A 23,546-nucleotide genomic window follows, 5' to 3' on the forward strand; every position below is an offset into this window, starting at 1 on the left:
CTTTAGTTCAGTTAGTGTTTGTTAGTCTGGTTTTTGTACTAGATCATAATTTTCTTTTGATTCAGAATTTGAATCTTGGTTTCATTTTATAAAGATTCTTTGGTTTTCAAGTACATAGAGACTTTCTTGCAAATTTGAGATGCTGGAATGTTTGAAAGAAGAATTCTGGGATTATTTATTATAAGGTTGTAAAGAAAAGTGCATATTTAACTAAAAAATAGGTTTATCTATGGGGGACCAGCTGTAACCCACATATATTGAATTACTCGTGATTCTTCTTTGCTGCTTTCTTTTTTCTTAGTTGGATTGAGGTAGAAAAAAGTCACTGATTGGTTGATTTAACAAATGAGCATTAAATGTTTACTGTATTCATTCTGGTCATCACTGTGACTCATTTATGGGGACCAGATTTAAGCCAACAGTGTAATCTGTATATTTTACAAAGCTTGTTGGCTCTTAGGTTACTATGAAAAAGTTTCTTTTTGAAATCAGTTTTCTACATTGACTTCATTCTAGCTATTGTTTTCTCTTTTCTTCCCTGTAATGTTTCCCCAATCCATGTTTTCTCCTAGCCTTCAAGATGGTCAGCAAGGCCAGCAGTCCACAGCCCAGATCAAAGTCCAGTCCCGCCCCCCTTCCCAGGCTGCAGTGCTCAGTGCTAGTGCCTCCTTGCTGGTGAGAAATGGGAGTGTCCACTTAGAAGCATCACATGACAATGCATCTGCTGTAGGCGGCAGCAGTTTGCACGATGAACTTGGTATGCAGGCCTTATGTAATCTTGGTGATACGAAATTTTAAAACAGCAGATAATGGGTAATGATTGCAATTCTTTCTTTAGAGAGCTTCATTTTGGAAATATGCGTAAGAGCATTTTTTATAGGATTTGCCCTGTGTGTAAGGAAAATTTGACTTTTGCCTGTTCCTATTCTGTTTCTCTCTACTCTTAACCCACAATTTTTTTGAGCATGTCTGTTATTAATAAGTGCTTAAAAGTATTATTGTTCATGCTTCAGTGTTTGGCAGCTCTGTCATTCCTAGCTGGGGCATTTTCTTTCTTTCTTTCTTTTTTTTAATGATTTTTACTAAACCTTAGTTTCTTTATCAGTGTGCAGTAAGAAAGGGAAAAATGCTTTCTAATGGTCTATGACCATAGAATTTTTCTTTTAGTATTCTGTGTTCCATAATCAGTGTCCATCACCTGAAATACAGGATTTATTGTAATTCCAAATGCAGAGGTTCTATACTAATACCAAATAATAACTTTTTTAAAGCTTATTTTTTCCTGTTAAACCTGCAAATATGCATATAAATTATTGAATAGTTAATCGTTAGAGGGGAGGTGTAGGTTAAAACCTCAGTAATACCTATCCACATAAACATTTGCTTTGTGCATTATTTAAGGACAGTATTTTATACGACTTGGTTTCACTTCTTTGTACAATCCAGCTTTCTTATGTTTGGAGTACAGGTTAATAATGATTGATGTGTAAATATGATGATAAAGATAAAGTCTTGTTGAAAAATAGGCATTTGAAAGCATAACATTGAATCATTATGGTTTTGTTTTATCCATGTTACTCTTGCCTTTTATTAATAAAGATGATAACCCAGTTGATGCTTTGACTAGAGAGATATGGGGTATAAAGTACCCAAACTGGGTATGAAAAATTTCATTTGCTATCTGTTCATTTGGGGACCAGGATGGCGCAGTGGTGAAGTGCTAGGCTGCTAATCAGAAGGTCAGGGGTTTGAACCCATCACCCGTTCTTCAGGAGAAAGATGTGGCAGTCTGCTTTCCTAGTGATTTACAGCCTTGGAAACCCTATGAGTTCTACTCTGTCCTGTAGGGTTGCTGTGAGTTGTAAATCTACTCAACAGTAATGGGTTTGGTTTTGGTATCTATTCATTGACTCTCTTTCCGTTGTGTAAAAATACTTAGTTACAGAGAGGTATTGATAAGTGTATACCTATGCGTGTTGATGAAAATAAGCATCTTCAGCAAATTTTACAGAAACTTTAAAATGGTTTTCTAAGGTAGTTACAGCTTTAGAATGTATGATGATTTCTAAAAAAAAAAAAAGAGAGAGAAGGCAATAAAACTTATTAAATTTAGAGGGCTTCGCTTTTGAATTCGTAATTTGGAAAGGTAGTCTGTGTGAAGATGGTGCTCAAGAGATAGTAAGGTGGATTTCAGTTTAGCTACTTGCTTTGACTTAAAACAATAATACCTTTTAGTTGCAAGTATATCGAGTCAGGTAATAATGTCTTTATATTAACGTCTCTCTCCAGTTAACCCAAAGTTCTCATGGACCGGAGGAATGTTGATTTGTGAATATAAAATTAGAGTCACCATCACCATTGCCTGTTCACTGGCTTTATGGCAGTAGATTAACTAAGATAAAAAGCTTCACTTTGATTCATTTTGCGTTCTTAGACTTTTGTCAGATCCAGCATAAAATGAAACAGTAGGTGATATTCCTCTATCAAGATACTTATTGTGCTTAAAAAATTTGCTGCACCTTTAATTGTAAAGTCCCATCCTAAAGCCACGCACAGATTGTTGAAATTATGTACATATGAACTGTCTTGCCAGACCTGAAGAAAAAAAAACCCTCTTCTGATTGGAAGTGATTTTAGCATCTACTGATTGGAAACCCTGGTGGCCTGGTGGTTAAATGCTGCAGCTGTTAACCAAAAGGTTGGCAGTTCGAATCCACCAGGTGCTCCTTGGAAACTCTGTGGGGCAGTTCTGCTCTGTCCTATAGGATCGCTATGAGTCGGAATTGACTCCAAGGCAACGAGTTTGGTTTTTTTGGTTTTGGTGGATATTCGGAATATTCTCTTGAAATTTGGATTTTATCTTTTGTGTTAACTGCCTTCTGATAATTGTTGGTGTGTGGTAGCTGAATTTTGCCAAATTGAATGCTTAGTAATAATTAGCACAAAACAATGGGAAGTATATACCTATTCCATAGTGCATAAAGTTGGCCAGAAAAGATTCAGAAAATGAACTGCTGCCAAGCTTAAAGAAATTGGTAGAGAAATCGACTTCTGTGATACATTCCAGTAGAATACTTCTGTTGCATGGTTTAATTTTCTGAGTGACTTAATAGTAGTAAGATAATTTTGTATGAAGGAATTTAGACATTGTACGGTCAAATTTTTTTTTTTTTATGCTCAATTATGTTAAAGTTAGACGTGATATTTCCTCGAAGTGTAGAGTATTTACAAACAATTGCTTCTTCCCAAATTTAGGTTCTTCAGTTGAACATTTTTAACTGCACATTTTTTTACATGTGGAAATGTATACATTATAATAATACATTTATGTATACCCATAGATACACTTGCATATAAGTATATATACACTCATACTCATAAACGTATACATTATTTTTAGTTGCCGTTCAGTAGGCCCAGACTCCTGAAGAATGGCATTTTTGGAGAAACAGAAGCTTGCAGTTAGGCATTGTTTAATTCCAAGCCTAGACAGTTTTCCTTAGCTGTGATTTCTGCGTCTGTGATCTGCAGTGTCATACTAAGAGACCGACATCCATTTCCTATACTAAACCCTGAAAGTACTTATTTCTGTGTTACATCTTAATTAGCATTTCAAGGTTGCCAGGTAACATCAGACATGGTAGAAAAATTCATTGAAGATAATATTATAAGGATTTTATTAGTAGCTTATTCAGCAGAGGAAAATGTGTTTTCATCATCCATACTCAGGCATAATTGCTAAATCATAATTAATTTCAAAAACTGAATTATAAGTGGTATAATTTAATATCTGCTTGAAAAAATTTAGATGGTTTCCTTTCTTATTTATGGACTTCATATCCTTGCAAACTTAGTTATAAAGGATTTAAATGACATAAGTGAGAGGTTTTAAGGTTAACATCTTTGAAAAGGAAATTTCTATCAGAGAATTTCTCAAATCCTACGGTGTGACATGTTGCTTTTTTAAATACAGACCAGATGTTAAAGGTTAGTTTCCTTCTGATCAGTCTTTTAATGGATTTGTTTATTTGCACTTCATGCTATTTTCTGAATTAAACTGCAGTTATACTAAATAAAACTAGGTGTGGCTTCATACCCAGGTAAGTCACATGAGAGAATCTGAATTCAGGTAGCCTTAAAATTTTATTCTATATCTAGTAAACCTGTTGCTGTCAAGTTGCTTCCAACTCAGAATGGCCCTACAGGACAGAGTAGAACTGCCCCATACAGTTTCCAAGGCTATAAATCTTTATGCCGTCAGAGCAGTTGGTAGTTTCGAACCTCCAGCATTTTGGTTAGCAGCCAAACACTTAACCACTGTGCCACCAGGGCTCCTTCTATATCTAATAAGCCCTTTCTGTAAAACTTGGTGATCGCTTCTCAGCTTTTATGTTAATCTTAACTTTCTTTGTAAATTAAGACTCTTTGATGCAGTGTGAAACATGCCATTATAATTCATAAACTTTTAATATATAACTTAACACCTTAAAGGAAGTGTCCTAGATGAGATCAGATGGAATAAGAAACTGTGTTTTGTGTATCAAATTAGTTTTTGATCAGTAGTGAGTATATATTTTTTTAAAAGTATCTATAAAATTATTTAATTTTCATTTGAGAAAGAAAAACATACAATTGTAATGGTATAGGCAATAAAATGAGAACAAGAAAGTTTTATGTTTGTCAAAACATATACGTAAATATCATAGGTACTGTTGTGATTAAGATTTTCTTTGATTACTGTATTAGAGGTTTAAGAAGTGATATAGAAATGATTTTTTTTAGGTTTTCTTATGTTTCATTACTGTAGCAGGAATTGACAAAGAAGGTATTCTTTGAGATAATTCTCTTTACTACAGAACATATTAACTTGAAAATGTGCTCAGAGAAATACTGAACTCAATAAAGACTTAAAGGAAAGCTGGCAGCGCACTGTCGCCCTTCATAACAAGCAGTTCAGGGCAGCTCTGCATTATTAAGCAGAAATATGATTTGGAGGCTTTTTATTTTTTACTTTAAGCAGCAGAGACTCAGAATATTTAAAATACTTTTAGTGATTTTACTAGAGTTAGTCTTGGTGTTTAAAAAAGAGAATATGCAGTATATACTGCTGTAGCGTTTTGGGCTCTGTCATACTTTCTCTTTGTTACTATAAATGCAGATGTTATGGTATATTATTTTTATTCATCTCTCTTTTTTTTTTTTTTTTGGTCTCAGTGTTTACTGTTTTATTTTTGAGTGCAGAAAATACTAAGTTCTGACCTCTTCTTTGTTTCTCTTTTGTCGTTGTTGGGCAACATAATGTATGTATCTATGAAGATAAAATATTTAATTTTATTGAAATAATAAAAATACTTTGTTCTATCTGCAAGGAAGAGGTGTAAAGAGATTTGGGAGATATATTCTACTTATATTTATTTTAATGAAATTAGAATGTGCTTTACCTTTCTTTTAACAGTAATATATTTTAGAAAAACTGGAAAATATGATGAAAATTAAGTCATCTGTAATCTCATCACTAAGTCACCCACTATTAACATTTTGTAATTTTTACTTACTGCCTTTCTAAATGCAAACATGTATAGACTTCCCTAAAACAGAATTGAGATCATGCTGTATAACTTTTGTGCTACTGTATGAGTTTTGTATCTTGCTCTTTTCACTTACCATGTCTGAACATTTACTCATCTGTTAACTGTTCTTGTTTTGTTTTTTAACCTGTTTTTAAGTGGCTGCATGATATTTTGTCACTTAGATCTACATGAAAGGCAGTGTAGTGTAGTGGACTGAAGAGCCAGATTTCCTGGCTTCAAATCCAAGCTCTACTACTTACTAGCTGTGCAATCTTGGGCAAGTTATTTTCTCTCCCTGTGACTCAGTTTCCTCATGCATAAAAAGGAAGCAATAATAATACTTCATAGGGATAAGGTGAGAGTTACATCTGTTAAAATATGCAAAGCAATTAGTACAATGCCTGGCAATAGTAAGTCTGTGATATAATCATTGATGCTATTATTATTATAATAAACCATAATTTACTTTCCCTATTGTTAGCCTTCAAGATGTTTCTAGACATTTTTTATTGTAATGAAAGCTGTGCTGAACATTCTTTACATAAACCTTTCATAGCTCTGATTATTTCTTTAGGATAAACACGTAGAAGTGGAATTGCCAGTCAAGGTGAATAAAGATAATTGAGGCTTTTTATTTATTCTGTTAATTGCTTTATGGATGACTGAGCTGCTCTAGGAATTTTACCTGAGATAACAGGGACTGATTTTGAGATACATAATTTGCCTCTTGGTAGTTTTGTGTTGTGAAAAATTCTTGAAGCACTAGACTAGGTTATTTGCTTTCTAACATTGAACATTCTAAAGATTCTAAACTAAAGTTGGTTAACACATGTGTTAGTTAGAATATAAGTTAGCTTTAATGGAGGTTAGACACTTCCAGTGGATGAAATAGAACAGTCTAATGGGAGCGCTTCCCTGCCTGGTCCAAAGTGCCTGCTCCAGTTGTTGACATTTCCCACCAAACAGAAAAGGGGGTGGGTTATTAAAAAAAAAAAAAAGAAGTAAGGGACAACTAGGCTTGTCTTTCAGATTGTGTTTTGGAACGTGCCCCTGTCATTTTCTCTCATCTCCCGTTGGCTTATGTATAGTTACATGGCAACTTCTAGCTGCAAGAAAGGCTGGAAAATGCCTAACTGGTTGGACGTACATATGCTCAGCTAAAATTCCATGAGGGGAGGTCCTATTTTTAAAAGGAATAAGGGGGAAATGAACACTGGAGGCAGTCAGCAAGCAATCTTTGCTACAATAGACAATATTTCCAAACTGATAAGATAAAGATAAATGATGTTCTAGAAAAATTAGGGGTTCAAACAAAAGAAATAGAAGGGACCTGCAATCATGGGCAAAGAGCTTAACCTCGCTTATAATTAAAAACTGCTATTATAGACAGGATTGAGATGTTTTTCATTTGTTGAAAGTGTAATGATGTCCATTGTTGAGAAGGGTCTGGGGAAATAGCAACTAAATGATAGAACATTTTCAGAGGGCAGTTTAGGAATTATAGAGCAAAATGCCCATATCTTTTGATCAGAAATTTTACAAACATGGAAACATGTATTTATGAATATTCACTGTAGCATTGTTCATCGTTTTGAAAAATTTCAGTCTAAACGTTCACCATGAAGGAACTGCATAATGAAATAATGATACATTAACAGTGTAATGTTCCGAGTTCGATAAACCTGTGTTGTGAACATGAAAATTAGCTCATTTATTAAGTTAAAAAAAAATAAATTTGTCTTTGGACAGAATACATGTATGTAAAAATTGTTAACACAGAAAATGGTCTTGGCTACCTCTGAGGAATGGGAGAACTTTATTTTATAGAATACTTTTGAATCTTCTGATGACTATGTTTTTTTTAATGAGAAGCAAAACAACAAATACTGTCATCACTCTCTGAAATCTTGATTAGCATCTTGTCTCCATTGACTACACACTGTCTCAGCTCATCCCTTTACTCAGGCTCTTACCTGACCAGTCTCACTCTTTTTTTACTTTGTTTTTTAAAATGGTGTTATTGACACATAATTTAGGTACAGTAACTTGCATCCATTTACCATGTACAAGTCAGTGAATTTTAACAGATGTGTAACAACAACAACAAATACCCATGAAATATACCACAGTCAAGATAAGCAATGTTTCCAACACTGTCAAAAGATTCTTTGTGCCCTCGTGCAGCCTATCTCTCTTCCACCACTAGCCCATGACACCCACTAATCTGCTTTTTGTCATACGGTTTTTCCTCTCCTAGAGTTTTTTTTAGAGTTTTATATGAATGTAATTATACAATATATGGCCTTTTTGTGTTTTTAAAATTATATATATATATATATAAATTTGCCATTTTAACCGTTTTTATTCTGGTAAAATATATATAACAAAACATCTGCCGTTTCAACCACTTTTATATGTATAAAAAAATAGTTCACTGATATTTATTATATTTACCATGTTGTGCAACCGTCATCGCTTTCTGTCTCCAAAAGGTTTTCATTGTCTCAAACAGAAACCGAGTACCTTTAGGCCGTGGCTCTCCGCTCCTCCCTTCCCCCAGCCCCTGGTAACCACTAATAAATGTTTGTCTCTATGGATTTGCTTATTCTAGATATTTTATGTAAGTGGGATCTTACAATATTGGTCTTTTTGTGTCTGATTTACTTCACTTAGCATAATATTTCCAAGGCTTATCCACACTGTAGTGTGTATCAGAACTTCCTTTTTCTCCATGGCCATTGTATCTACATACCACATTTTGTTTACCTGTTTATCTGTTTCCACCGTTTGACTATTGTGCACCATGCTGCCAAGGACAGTGGTGTGCAAGTATCTGCTTGAGTGCCTTTATTCAAGTCTTTTGGATATGTACCTAGGAATGGAATTGCTAGATCAGATGGTAATTCTGTGTTTAACTTCTAGAGGAAGCACCAAAGTGTTTTGCACAGTGGCGGCACCATTTTATATTCCCATCAGCAGTGGATAAGGGTTCCAGTTTACCCACATCCTTACCAACACTTGTTATTTTTCTGTATTTTTGATAATAGCTATCCTAGTGGGTTTGAAGTGGTATCTCATTGTGGTTTTGATTTGCATTTTCCTAACAACTATTGACTTCGAGCATCTTTTCATGTACTTATTGGCCATTTGTATATCTTCTTTGGAGAAATGCCTATTGAAATTCTTTGCCCTTTTTTAATTGAGTTGTTTGCCTTTTGATGTTGAGTTGTAGGAGTTCTTTATAAAACCTGGATATTAAATCCTTATTAGATATATGGTTACCAAATATTTTCTCCCACTCTGTAAGTTGTCTCTTTGCTGATAAAGTCCTTTGATGTACAGGTGAAGTCCAGTTTATCCATTTTTTGTTGTTGTTGTGTTTTTGGTATTGTTTGATTTTTTACTTGACACATTGCTTTTGAGACTTATCCATTTGCATGTTAGTAGTAATTTGTTCTTTGTTATTGCTGAGCAGTATTCTATTGTATGAGCATGCTATATATTGTTTATCCACTCACTTGTTGATGGATATTTGTGTTGTTTCTAAATTGTGAATAAAATTGCTAAGTATTTTTCACAGGTGGTTTTATACCCTCACTAGCAGTGTGTTGTGCGTTCTAGTTGTTCTCATTCTTGGCAACACTTGTTATTGTTGGTCTTTTCAAATTTTAGTCCTAATAAGTGTATAATAGTATCTCATTGTGGTTTAAATTTGCATTGCTCTCGTGACTAATGATGCTGAGCATCTTTTGATGTGTTTATTGACCTTCACATATCTTCTTTTGTGAAGTGTATCTGTTCAAATCTTTTGCTCATTTAAAAATTTTTTTGTTATTATTGAGGTGTAAGAGTTCTTAGATATTTTAGATACAGCTCACTCGTCACGTACAAATTACACTATTTTCTCCTATTCTGTGTCTTGCCTTTTTGTTTACCTGATCAGTTTTAGTGTCATCAGTATCATTGTTAGGTATTACTTTACCAAGAAAAGGAGCACTTATCCCTTTGAAATAAAAGGAGAGCAGATGATAAAATCATAGCAGAGTAGGAACTTGTACATCCACTTTTGGAAGGTTCAGCTGATCTGGGGATTAAGCCGCTGGAGTGGAGTCTTACAGTGAATTAAGGCATGTTGTGTTAGGTCCGAATGAGAACAAGAGGGTCATGTTGATAAAATGCATCAGTATATAAATCTCTGTCTTATGCTGTTGCCAAGCAATAGATACACCCATCTTTCCTTACCATTCCCTTAAGCCTTCTCCTAATCTCTTCTCATACCTACCCTTTTCCTTATTCTTATCCTGTTTTAAAGTCTAGAGCAGCGTTGCACAGTCCAGGAAGATGGACTGGTTCTAAATATGAACCTTGAAATTACAAGCAGCATACCAAAACCAAAACCAAACCCACTGCCATCGAGTCGATTCCAACTCATAGCGGCCCTATAGGACAGAGTAGAACTGCCCCATAGAGTTTTCAGGGAGCACCTGGTGGATCTGAACTGCTCACCTTTTAGTTAGCAGCTGTAGCTCTTAACCACTGTGCCACCAGGGTTTCCAACAAGCAGCATAAACCTGCTGCCCTGGAGTCGATTCCGACTCATAGCGACCCTATAGGGCATATAGGGCATAGTGACTTGAAATTCATTGTATCAGAGTTAAGGAGGTTCTAAAAACTTTAAAGCTCTTTACCTGAGATAGAGGTTGGTAAACTAAAGGCCTGTGGCTAAATGTAGCTCTGCCTTTTTCTGTAACTGAGTCTCACTGGAGCACAGACACCCCCTTCATCTGTGTGTTTTACAGTGCTGCTTTCATGCTATACTGGCCTTACTTGAGTTGTTGTGACGAAGACCAGCTGGCCAACAAAGCCTAAAATATTTACTGTTTGGCCTGTTACAGAAAAAGTTTGACAACCCGAGGTCTAGGGAGAAACAATTCCATTCATCTGTAAATAGCAATAAAAATGAGTCATTTCTTTCTGGATGCAAACTCATGGTGTTACCTCAGAAACTCAGAGTTGCCACTCGTCGTAAGAGGGTACTATCCAAGAAACTAGAACTGATCTTAAAAACCTTCTCTCTTAAAAGTCTACTAATATATTCACTGAGTTCTTATCACTGTCAGAAGTAGAGACTTTTTACAGTTATTATCTGCATACTTAAATTAGTCCTATAGATGTATGTGGTCCTCCAACATCTCCCAAAAAACCCACTTTAAAAATCTTTCCCCCGTGTATCTCTCTTTGCCGTTTTAGCCCATTCCTGTTCCAACAGTAATACCAGAAAAGTGGAAGTCAAGACAGCAAATCAGGGTAGAGTTAGAGGACATGGAATGAATCAGGGGAGAGGAGTCAATAAAGAAAATCATCTAAGGGACTGGATGGAGGCCTCCTTTGGTACAGGGAGGATTAGAAAAACCCTGTAGATGCTTTGTCCCACACACCCTCCAGCAGGACTTAAAACTGGTAGTTCAGGTTTGAACCCGTGCTGATAATTTGCATTTCTAACAACTTCCCAGGCCATGCTAATACTGCTGGTTAGGACTCAATTCTGAGAACCACTAGTAGAGCAGTGGTTCTCAAAATTTATTATACATAAGAATCACCAGGGAACCTCATTAAAAATGTAGGTTCTTATTCAGTATATCTGGAGTGGAAATGCAAATTCTCAGCAGGGTTTCGAACCAGAATGAACCATTGGAAACACTGCCCTGTAGTAATTGCCTCGTTCCAAGAAATAGGAATCTTCAGAAAAATGAGAATGGCTTCACGAATGTAATAGGAGTTTCTTAAGAGAGTACTGTTGTTCTTTCTGCACGTATTATGCGTCACATGGTGAGACATAGGGCAAAGCAGAGAATTGCACTAATTTCACATCCTTCAGTGTTTTATCAGTGTTCTTTTGACTTGTCTGCTGCATTCTTCAGGGTTTCTGGCAGTGCTTCAAGTGTACTTGATCTTTAAGTCAGTATCCAACTTAATCCATCTTCCTGTTGTTCTTTGCTTATTTATTGACTATGGTTATTACTTTGAAATTCCCCTACAAAAAAAAATGCTGCTTGTAATATATTTAATTTTGGTAGAAAACAGCAGTCATTGTTGAGTATTCAAAACTGAGAAATGCTAAAAACTTAACCTTTTTTTTTCTTTTCATCTTCAGAGACGCTCTTTCATGGCTAATATCATTATAAGTCTGAAATTTCAACTTCCAATCTTGTTTATTTTGTCAGAAACTGATATTCTTCTTAAATCATGACAGCGCCATTCTATTAAATATAGTTCATTATGACGTGGGAGTTGAATTATGATGAGATGGTTTAGTTTGTAATCAACATTCATTGATGAGAAGACGTTTCATTGATGTGCTACTTTCTTTCCGGTTTATATTCATAAAAACAATATTTAAATTGAAGTGTTTTTCTTAATCCAGACTAATATTAAAATATGTTTATTAATAAGAGCAGATTTTACTTTGGCACTGAAGAAAATGACTGTTTTTAATCTTAAATGAGACATAAATAAAATTGCTGTGCATGCTAAGAAGACTTGTATAATTTAAAAATATTTTTAATGTTTATAAACCAATAACAATATATATTTATTTCTGTTTTGGTTAATTCTGAAGCTGCCTTTAATAGCTTATCATATTACTACATTAACTTATTATTTATTCTTTCACTAAAACCTTAATCTAAACATTTTTTTAGTGTAACTTTTTTCTGAGTTGTTTACCCTCTGAATAAAAGTTGTCAGTTGCCAAAGCCAAAGATACAAGAGGCACAGAGAGTCTGTTCTTGGAGTGGAATTAAGCTCTGCTACAATGTCGTTTTGTTTTGACAAGTGCCAGGGGTATTTTTAAGAACCTGGATGTGCTGATACTCCTAAAGTTTTAGTAAACAGACAAAAGTATCCTTAAGAAAAAAAATACTGCCAAAGTCACGCACATCTGTTAAAATCATAGCTGCCCTTTTCTTAGGTACGTTTCGTGCCTCTGTTTATATTTCTAAATTTTATTACATGTTAGTCATTGTTTTGTATAGAAGAATTTATGTGGTAATAAAACTACCCAATTTTTCCAGCTTTCTTTCTGCCTAGAAAAAGTTTTTTGGGGGCATGCTTTATTTTTATTTAAAATGTAATTGTTCCTATATAAATTTAATATGAGGCATCTATGCCCAAAAGACAATGTAGACAGTACAGTAATATTCTTTTACTATTCCATTTGAAAGTTACAAAGACTAATACCTTTAGTTGATCACAGTTGTATATAAATATTATTTTCTGTCTACCAGGAACAGGACTGATTTATATTACAAAAACCTCACAGAAAGCTTAAGTACTCAGAAGATACTGAAATAGTTTGAACCCTATGAAAATAAAAATAGAATTAACTTATTTCTAAAATGCATACAAATTATGTGTTTATTAACCCTTAAGCTTATGTATTTCATCCTTATTGGACTTCACACTCAGTAACCAGGCCTTCCCAGCTCTTTGTTGTGCTGTTAGTCGTTTAACATGGATTTATAACTCTTTTCCATTTATGCAGTCAGTGAATTTTGATGAGATGTTTTTTCTATTAATGTAAATTTAAATGCACTGCCAATCTTTGATAATGAATGATAAATGAAGAGCAGAACATAAATAATATTTTAAAAATATTTTTGAATCTCAGTTGAGCCATTATTTGTATTTAGTTTTTTCTTTACTAACAATTCCTGCAACCCCATCTACTACCATGAAAAACTTTTCAGTAATAGGTGTAAGAAGTAGCCAGTTTACCAGTGTCATAGTTGATTAGTGTGGTTTCTGTTAGAGGTATTGAGTGAATAATCACTCTCATAAGACAGGGGAAAAAAAGCAGTCTTAGATACATGCTGAGTAATTCTCCCTTACACACAGCAAATAAACTGAGCATTTCACAGAGTGCTTTTATCTAATACATCTCCAAAACCAAATCCAAACCTGTTGCTGTCAAGTTGATTCTGACTCACAGCGGCCCTATAGAACAGAGTAGAACTGCACTAGAGGGTTTCCGTAGGAGCGGCTGGTGAATTCCAACTGCTGCTGACCTTTTGTTTAGCAGCCGAGCTCTTAACCACTGCACCACCAGGGCTGCAGTTTATCTCAGAAGTATATTATTTTGGAATATAAAAATGAGACACTTTAGAGGTCAATTTCAACTTGATGGCAGGGCTAAAGTCAGATTTCGGTTCTGTTCCTACAGTGCAAACAGTTCACAGTAAGGATTTTTATTTAAGTGAAAGACTTAAAAAATGACAAATAGGAAAAAAAAAAACCCTATAATGTACTAATAATTAGGAGTTTATAGACCATTTCAGCCAGTCTTCATGAGGATTAGAACCAGAAAAAGTACTTTATTAGATAGAATTATTTGAGTGTCTGTCCATGAGTCATAAGATAAATGTCTTACTTATTTTATTGTTCTATTTTCTGTAGTTGACTTCCCCCCTACCACCCCAAAATAATATACTCCAATTTATCTCATAAATCCTCAAAAAGCCACCTGGACTAGACCCAAATGGTTATGGGTTTATATAGTTCATCTCATTGCCCTACTGGAAATTTGTGTTCAATTATTTATTCTTTATCCCCTCCATTGATACGGCCACCATAGATCCTTAAAGTAAAGAATGGAGTTCAGGCAGTTTCCAGATTTTTTAAATTCTATTATTGGAAATCATTTTATCTTATGGCGTTCATATTAAGAGAATTATTTTTTAACCTGTATTTATTTACAACCAATATAATTTCTAAACTTTTTAGTAGTTTTATAGAAATATTTGGTTGTAGCAGTTGCTATTCTAAATTTTTCATAAAGTTTTTATGGTAGAATCCTATAACTAGTAACACTCATGAAATACTGTAATTTAGCTATCACCAACATTATTATTGCCCATTCAATTATTGAACTTCCTTAGATCCATTTTGACACTTTTTGTCTTAAAAATAAACAACTTGGGAGGCAATCACACAATTCAGTTTATCTTGTAGTTTGATTGTATGGTTTGAACTACCTCAAAACTTAAGCAGCTTGCAAGTAGCCACTCACAATTAGTAGTCAGGTGACTTTTAAAGAGTAGTAAATTTATTCATATGATTACTTGAATTTAGAACATGTTGGGAGGGGAAAAGAGAATGAGACTTGTATTGCAAGGCTGACTTAAATCCTTTACTTTTAACATCTGATTATATATGTTGACATTTACTCCACTGTTGAGCATTCCTTTTCAATTCACCCCAAGCTGAATTACGTGCACATTACTGTGGTAAAAATATATCAGGAGGTTATAGTACAGTTTTTAAACATGTAATAACTATGAAATTTAGTGTATAATGAAGGAAAAATTCTGAGTATTCTAATGGCTTTTTAAAAACATCATTTATTTGCTAGGTAAGTTCTCTTCTACGCTCTATGAGACTGGTGGCTGTGATATGTCACTTGTGAATTTTGAACCAGCAGCAAGAAGAACATCCAATATCTGGTATGTCCGAAGTCATATTAGGAGTGTGTGTATACATGCATCTACTTGCCGTGTTTAAAATTTTGAAGGCTTACAATATAAAAATTGTTTTGAAAACATTTGTTCATATTGGCTTAAATAATTGGCCATAGTGCATTTTTTCCCAAAGGAATAAAGTAGAACTTTTTTTGCTATGGAAAGAAGAAAGCATTATTATTATTTTTTTAAATAAAAGCTATTCTGTGTTTAAAAAAAAAAAAATCAGAGTTTCCTATAGACCTTAATGTGGGACAGTTTTTCAACAGTTTCAAATTTAACAATGTATGTTATATATATACATATAGCATAAAATATATGTTACTGATAAAGCTTATCAGAAAAATAGGTACATATGTAAGTTAAAACCCATCTGTTAGTTTTCTTTTTTATGAAATTTTAAAATTTTATTTCCTTCTAAGTGTTTTGGTAAAGTTGCTTTTTAAATGATCAGCCAGCTTTCATTTTGTTTTAAAAATTTTTTTTTAACCAGCAATGAGAAGGCGGAGTTGCTTAAAATGCATATTTTATCATTACATTGTTTCTTTTCTTTCTTTCCCTTAAGAAGGAATTAAGATAATGCAGGAGTTAGGAGAAAAGCAAATAAGAAATGGGAAATCTTGATCCTATCACATAATCAATTATAATTTTAGAATGCGTTAAAGTTTTGTTTTCTAAATTTTTAATCTTACTGTTCGTCTTTTCAAGTTGCTGCCCTGATATTCATTTATTTTTAAATTAGCTCACTTATTTCACAAGGGTCATTTGATTCTTTTTTTTAACAGTTCAGTTTAATAATGGGCACATTTTAAATGTGAAAGCTCTATAGGCAGTTCACTTAGTTTTTTTATGTCTTCAGGGGCCGTTTAAAGCAAAAGGATCTTGCAGTCATTCAGCTCTGTATTCTGTAAAGATAGACTATTCAGAAAAGTATACTCTTTAAACTCTTTAGTTGAGTTTCAGTATTCACTCTTTCAAAAAAATTATTAGATTGAGGGTTACATGATTTTATAACGGAATTAAGTGTCGCGTTGGTGAAAACAGTCTGGGGATGTGGGAATGGAAAGGCATCACGTCTAATATAATTCAAAGAGAAGAAAAATCCTTTGCATCATAAATATGGTTAAAGTCTGCAGATTTTGAAATCTAAACTTGACTGACCTATGGGAAGCTAGACTGTTATGCTCTAGGTTATTATAGCCCTGTTGTTACCAAGTCAATTACGACTCATAGCGACCCTATAGGACAGAGCAGAACTGCCCCATAGGGTTTCCAAGGAGCGGCTGGTGGATTCGAACTGCTTACCTTTTGGTTAGCAGCTGAGCTTTTAACCCCTGTGCCACCAGGGCTCCCTGGGTTATTATAAAAACAAAAACACAAACTCGTTGCCATTGAATCAATTCCAACTCATAAACCAAAAACCCCAACCAAACCCAGTGCCGTCGAGTCAATTCCAACTCATAGCGACCCTATAGGACAGAGTAGAACTGCCCCATAGAGTTTCCAAGGAGCGCCTGGCGGATTCGAACTGCCGACCCTTTGGTTAGCAGCCGCAGCACTTAACCAGTACGCCACTAGGGTTTCCTCCAACTCATAATGACCCTATAATAGTGACCCTGTAGCTATGGGCAGGTTATTATAGTGTAAAAAAATATATATATATATTATAGTGTAGCTTAAATTTATTGTGGATTTACTGGTTCCAGGCAAATGTTAATTGCTTTCTTTGGATTATTTCATTTAAATACTAAAGAACCTTGTGTTATAGGTACTATTATGTTACTGATGAGGAAACTGAGGTATAAAGAGGTTAGATAACTTGTCCAAGAATCTCATTCAGTTGAAGAAGAGATTTGAATATAGGCACTGTAACTCATTGGCTGTTGCTCTTAATCACAACTCTAGGGAAATGCTGTTTTGTATTTAGAAGTTTACATGGAAAAATGAAGACAGTGTAAATAGCGTCCAGTTGTTAAAGATTTTTTCTTTCTACTAATTGACAAACTATTTATTCCTAAAGTCTTTTTCAATTCATTTTAGTGACACGGATTCTCACGTATCCAGTTCTACCTCAGTTCGATTTTATCCACATGATGTGGTAGGTTTTCCGTTATTTTTGTAAAATGGTATATTTTCAGATTAAGTACCTATAAAAAAATCAGAAAAATTGATTAAGTTACAAAATGTTAGTTTTGTTGAAAATTATGGCAGAATCATCTCTTCTGGTAAGTGCTTTGTTAAGAAAGAAAGAAAGAAACATGCATAAAACATCATGAGGTTTCATTAGTTATATTTATGAATCAGTAATTACACACTGGCTACACAGTTCATAAAATCTTAGAACTTCAAACTCTTCCTAATAAAACTTTTCTGAAAGCTCTGTTGATTGGTTTGTTTTTAGTTTAATTTTCATTGTTACCTCCTGTAGTTTCTGGTGATCGGAAAATATACAGAAGGTGTGGTCTGGAATAGAGAATTAAAGGGCTCCTACAGTCTACAAGATGATTGAGTAACCTTTGAATCATGAATTTGTTAAAGATTTTTTAAGCCTGTCTATTCTGACTTTCTTTTAGCTTTCTCTTCCACAGATTCGATTGAATAGATTATTGACCATCGACACAGACTTGTTGGAGCAACAGGACATTGATCTAAGCCCTGACTTGGCAGCTACTTATGGTCCAACAGAAGAAGCTGCCCAGAAGGTTAAACACTATTACCGTTTTTGGATCCTGCCCCAACTATGGATTGGCATTAACTTTGACAGACTCACACTTTTGGCCCTGTTTGATAGGTGAGGATATAATGTGATGTTAAAGATACATGACGATTTCATTTTGAGTTGTCCCTAATTACCCACTGAGGTTTTTACCTGCTTGCCATGTTGGAAAGTGCTTTCTCTTCTTGTTCTCTTGTGATAAAATTTAAGGAAGTAAGGGCTTCCAAACATTTACTCTTTTAAATCCATTGAAAACTTTTTTTGTAGCACTTTTATTTTGTCTCTACAAAGAATTCTTTTTTATTGTCAGTAAGCTTCATGCAACTATATTTAAAGGCTCAAGGCTGTGAACTGTTGATCTTATAGGTAATACGGGTCTTTCATTTATATATGTGTGTACATGTGTGTGTGTTACGTAGATTTTGTGGATAATATAGTCTTAAACGTAAAGGCATAATAGGAAATTTCTGTTTTCCTATTTCTTAGCACTGCTATCTTAATGGTAAACAACATTAGTCTATTAAAGTTTTGATAACTAATTCCTGCTTCTGGTCAACATGAACTAACAAAGACTGGATTCAACCTCCTACCTGAAATAACCAAAAACAGACAAAATACATGAAACAGTAGTTTTTAAGACACTGGACATAAGGCAACAAAGGACAGTGATCCCTGAGAGGTGGGAAACAAGTGATATGAGCCCGAAAGCTGCCCCAGCTTACTGCCTTAAGAGGGTTTCTAGGCTGCCACACAGAGAGGGGGAACTGAGGTAGAGCCCAGCAACCTCTTGAGTTGAGGAGATGGAGATAAGAGTTCAGGGAGACTAAGGCAGCTAGAGTTCATAGAACAGAATATCAGAGAGGAGGGAGCTGCTGAGCGAAAACTCTGGAGATTTCCAGAGGGTTTCTTCGTGTATTGAGCGACTGCTGATAAACACATGCATGTGAGGAAACTGCTGGGGGCCGGGGAAAGAATCATCTGAAAGGGATAGAAGAATAGGGCCTGGCACTCACACAGGGCCAGGAATAGTGCCTGTTCTCAGCAGTCAGACTAGAAAGACTCATAATTCATGTTTTATGATACATTATGTAGTCAGGAAGATCTTGCCTTAGATGTGAGGTATGATTAGCCCTAGAATGAGCACTATTCCAGAACCATATAACAAGTCATAAAAACAAGACCTGAAAGGACCAAACTGCTTGCAAGTAGCTTAACAAAACCCCATAATATTTATAAAACCAGTCGCTGTTAAGTCAATTCCAACTCATGGTGAACCCAGGTATGTCAGAGCAGAACTGTGCTCCATAGGGTTTTCAATGGCTGATTTTTTAGAGGTTGCGTGCCAGGATTTTCTTCCAAGGTGCCTCTAAACCAAAAAACAAACTCTTTCCTCTCGAGTTGATTATGACTCATAGAGATTCTACAGGACAGAGTAGAACTGCCCCATAGGATTTCCAAGGAGCAGCTGGTGGATTTGAACTGCTGACCTTTTGGTTAGCAGCCTGAGCTCTTAGCCACTGTGCCACCAGGACTTCTAAGGTGCCTCTGGGGTGGACTCAGACCTCCAACCTTTTGGTTAAGCAGCTGAGTGTGTTAACCATTTGCAGCATCCAGGGACCATAAGATTTACAGGAGTCTAGAAATACTCAGCACCACCAAGATAAATTTCACAGTGTCTGGCAGCCAGTCAAAGATTGGCTTGCAAAGAAGCAGAAAAGCATAGCCTATAATAAGGAAAATAATAAATCAATCAGAATTAACCTATAACTGACACACATACTGGAATTAGCAAACAAGGACATTAAAATAGTTATAACTCTATTCCATTTGTTAAAAAATAGAGACAAGAAAGATATAATAAAAGTCCAAAATCAAACTTTTACATATGAAAAGTAATATATGAGATAAAAAAATCACACTGAGTGGAATTAATGGCGGATTAGACATTGCAGAAGAAAAGTGAATTTGAAAGCATACCAGTAGAAACTCTCCAAAAGATAAAAAAAGAATCCTCCTGTCACTCCCCAACAAAAGAGAACAAAAAGAAAATGAAAGAGACTGAGCTGTGGGACAAAAACAATTTTTGAAAAATTAATGGCAGAAAACTTTCCAAATTTGATGAAAACTGTAAATGCACACATCCAAGAAGCTCAGCGAACCCCAAGCACAAGGAACATGAAGAAAACTACACCGGGGCACATTATAATTCCTCAAAACCGGTGATAAAGTCTTAAAAGCTGCCACAGAAAAAGACCTGTTTCCTACAGAGAATCAGAGATGGGGAAGACATCAGATTTTTATAACTGGAAATCATGGAAGCAAGAAGACAGTGGAGCAGCATCTTTAAAGTATTAAAAGAAAACTGTCAACCTAGAATTCTTTCAAAAGATATTTGAAAAATGTCTTTGAAAAACTGAGGTGAATTACAGACCTTTTCAGATTTAGGAAAAATGAAAAAATCTATCACCTGCAGTCCCACTCTACAAAAAATGTTAAAAGATGTCTTTCAGGCAGAGAAAAAAAAAAAAGATACCAAATGGGAATATAGATCTTTTCAAAGGAGCAAAGATCACTGGAAATGGTAAATAACTACATGGATAAATACAATTTTTTTTTCTTATTAATTAAATCTCCTTAAGTGATAATTCATAGTTTAAGCAAAAATAGTAACAATGTATTGTGGGGATTACAACGTATCTAAAAATAAAATTTATGACACTAATAACATAAAATCCAGGAGAGAAATAAAAATGCACTACTGTAAGGTTTTTATATGTGAAGTGGTATAATATCACTTGAAGATAGACTGTGACCGGATGTATACCATAAACCCTAAAGTGACTGCTAAAATTACAAAAGAAAGAGTTATTGCTAATGAGACAAAAAGATAAAATAGATTCATAAATAGTACTCTGGTAATCTAAAAGAAGGTGGAAAAAGAAATTCAAAGGGCAGATGGGGCAGGTTGGAAACGAATGACAAGACAGTAGAGTCAGAAGTTGTCAGATTGGATTGAAAAAACCAAGACTCAACTATATGCTGCCTGCAAGAAATGCACTTTAAGTAAAAGAAAGAGGTTAAGAGTAAAAGAATGGAAAAAGATGTTGCATGCTAACACTAATAAAAAGAAAGCTGGAGTTGCTGGCTATATTCATATCAAAGTAGCTTTCAGAGCAAAGAACATTTCTAGGGATAAAAAAGATTCTTTCATAATGATAAAGGGGGCCAATTAATCAACAGGACAAAATAATCCTAAATACACCTAATAACAGAACTTCAAAGTACATGAAACAGAAGCTGATAGAACTAGAAGGAGGAAGAGACAAATCCACAATTACAGTCTGTTTCATCACCCCTTTCTCAACAGTTCATAGAACAAGTATGTAGAAAATTAGCAAGGATATAATAGACTTGAACAATGCTATCAACCACCTTGAGCTGACTGGTAGCTATATTGACTCCGCTCATAACAATAGAATATACGTTCTTTTAAGTGCACACAGAACATTGACCAAGACAGACCATAATCTGGGCCATTAAATAATTTTTAATAAATTTAAAAGGATTTAAGTCATACATAGTGTGCTGTCTGAACACAAAGGAATTAATACATTAATAAAAACATTCTGGAAAATTCCCTCAATAATTGGAAACTTCTAAATAACCCATGGATCAAAGAAGAAATTGAGATAAGTTGGGAAGTGTTTTGAATTGAATGAAAATGAAAACACAACATATCAGAATTTTTGAAATACCACTAAGACAGTACTTCGGAAAGTCTGTAACATTAATGACCACCTTAGAAAAGAAGAGAGGTCTCAAGTCAGTGACTTTACCTTCCGTGGGTGTTGATTGTGGATCCAAGTAAAATTACTCAGCATACGGATTGCATAAGTATGGTGAAAGGATGCAACCCTAACAAACACCGTTCCTGATTTTGAACCATGCAGTAACCCCTTGTTCTATTCGAATGACTGCTTCTTGGGTCTATGTACAGGTTCTGCATGAGCACGGTTGTGGGAATTCGCATTCGTCTCAATATTATCCATAATTTGTTATGATCCACACAATCAAATGCCTTTGTATAGTCAATAAAACATCCTTCTGGTATTCTCTACTTTCAGCCAAGATCCATCTGACATCAGCAATGATATCCCTGGTTCTACGACCTATTCTGAATCTGGCAGCTTGAATTCCTGACATTTCCCTGTCAGTATACTGATGTAGCCACTTTTGAATAATCTAATCTGCAGCAGAATTTTACTTATGTGTGATATGAATGATATTATTTTATCATTTCTGCAATCTGTTGAATCACTTTTCTATTAAATGGGCAAACATTGGATCCCTTCCAGTCAGTTGGCCAGGTAGCTGTCTTCCAAATTTCTTGGCACAGACAAGTGAGCACCTCCAGTGCTGCGTCCGTTTGTTGAAACAGCTCAGTTGGTTTTCTGTCAATTCCCAGAACCTTCAATGCAGCTTGGACTTCTTTGTTCAAAACTATCGATTCTTTATCATACGCTACCTTTTGAAATGGTTGAACACTGACCAATTATTTTTGTTACAGTGACTCTGAGAATTCCTTCCATCCTCTTTTGATGTTTCCTGTGTCGTTCAATGTTTTGCCCTTAGAACCCTTCATAATTGCAACTTGAGGCTTGAATTTTTTCTTCAGTTCTTTCAGCTTGAGCAATGCTAAGTGCGTCCTCTGGGTTTTCTAGTTCCATGGCTGGCACATTTCATTGTAATACTTTCTTTGTCCTCTTGAGCCGCTCTTTGAAATCTGTTTAGCTCTTCTACTTCATCATTTCTTCATTTGCTTTAGAGCCTCTTCTGACGTCCATTTTGATATTTTCTTTCTTTCCTGTCTTTTTAATGACCTTTTGATTTCTTTATGAAATCCTTGATGTCATCCCATAATTCATCTGGTCTTTGGTCATTAGTGTTCAAGGTATCAAATCTGTTCTTAAGGTGGTCTATAAATTCAGGTGGGATATACTCAAGGTCCTATCTTGGCTCTTGTGCACTTGCTGTAATTTTCTTCAACTTCATTTTGAATTTGCATATGAGCAATTGGTGGTCTGTTCCGCAGTTGGCCCCTGGCCTTTTTCTGATTGCCTCTTTCCACAGATGTGTTCAATTTGATCCCCGTGTTTTCCGTCCGGTGAGGTCCACGTGTATAGTTGGCAATTTATGTTGTTGAAAAAAAGTACTTAGAATGAATAGGTGATTGGTCTTGCAAAATTCTATCATGTGATCTCCAGCATTGTTTCTAACACCAACGCCGTATTTTCCAACTACGGGTCCTTCTTGATTTCCAGCTTTCGCATTCCAAACACCAGTATTATCAGTGCATCCTGATTGCATGTTTGATCAGTTTCAGACTGCAGAAGTTGATAAAAATATTCAATTTCCTAATCTTTGGCATTAGTGGTTGGTTTGTAAATTTAAGAATAGTTGTATTAACTGGTTTTCTTTGTCCTGTTGCCTTTTGCCATTGAGTTGATTCTGACTCAGTGTGACTCTGTAGGATAGAGTAGAACTGCCCCATCAGGTTTCCAAGGAGCAGCTGGTAGATCTGAACTGTTGGTCTTTTGGTTAACAGCCTGAGCTTCTAACCATTGTACCACTAGGGTCCAGTCTTCTTTGTAGGTGTGTGGATATTATCCTATCACTGACAGCACTGTACTTCAGTACTTCAGGGTAGATCTTGAAATGTTCTTTTTGATAATAAATGCCATGCCG

At 35.1% G+C, this 23,546-nt stretch overlaps 1 protein-coding gene across 6 annotated transcripts in view; it reads left to right on the forward strand.

The window, feature by feature from the left end:
* Positions 1-23,546, forward strand: part of PCNX1 (pecanex 1) — a 187,594-nt gene that overhangs the window by 79,667 nt on the left and 84,381 nt on the right. For 3 of the 6 annotated variants that reach the window (XM_064292658.1, XM_064292659.1, XM_064292663.1), the window contains 4 exons: positions 573-757; positions 14,980-15,070; positions 17,126-17,183; positions 17,659-17,876. In XM_064292658.1, coding sequence (XP_064148728.1) covers positions 573-757; positions 14,980-15,070; positions 17,126-17,183; positions 17,659-17,876 — 552 coding nt within the window. The remainder of the gene's footprint in view (positions 1-572; positions 758-14,979; positions 15,071-17,125; positions 17,184-17,658; positions 17,877-23,546) is intronic. The other 3 variants (XM_064292660.1, XM_064292661.1, XM_064292662.1) reach the window with 3 other exon arrangements.

The sequence above is a fragment of the Loxodonta africana genome, chromosome 10 (assembly GCF_030014295.1).
Source record: "Loxodonta africana isolate mLoxAfr1 chromosome 10, mLoxAfr1.hap2, whole genome shotgun sequence".
NCBI lineage: Eukaryota > Metazoa > Chordata > Mammalia > Proboscidea > Elephantidae > Loxodonta > Loxodonta africana.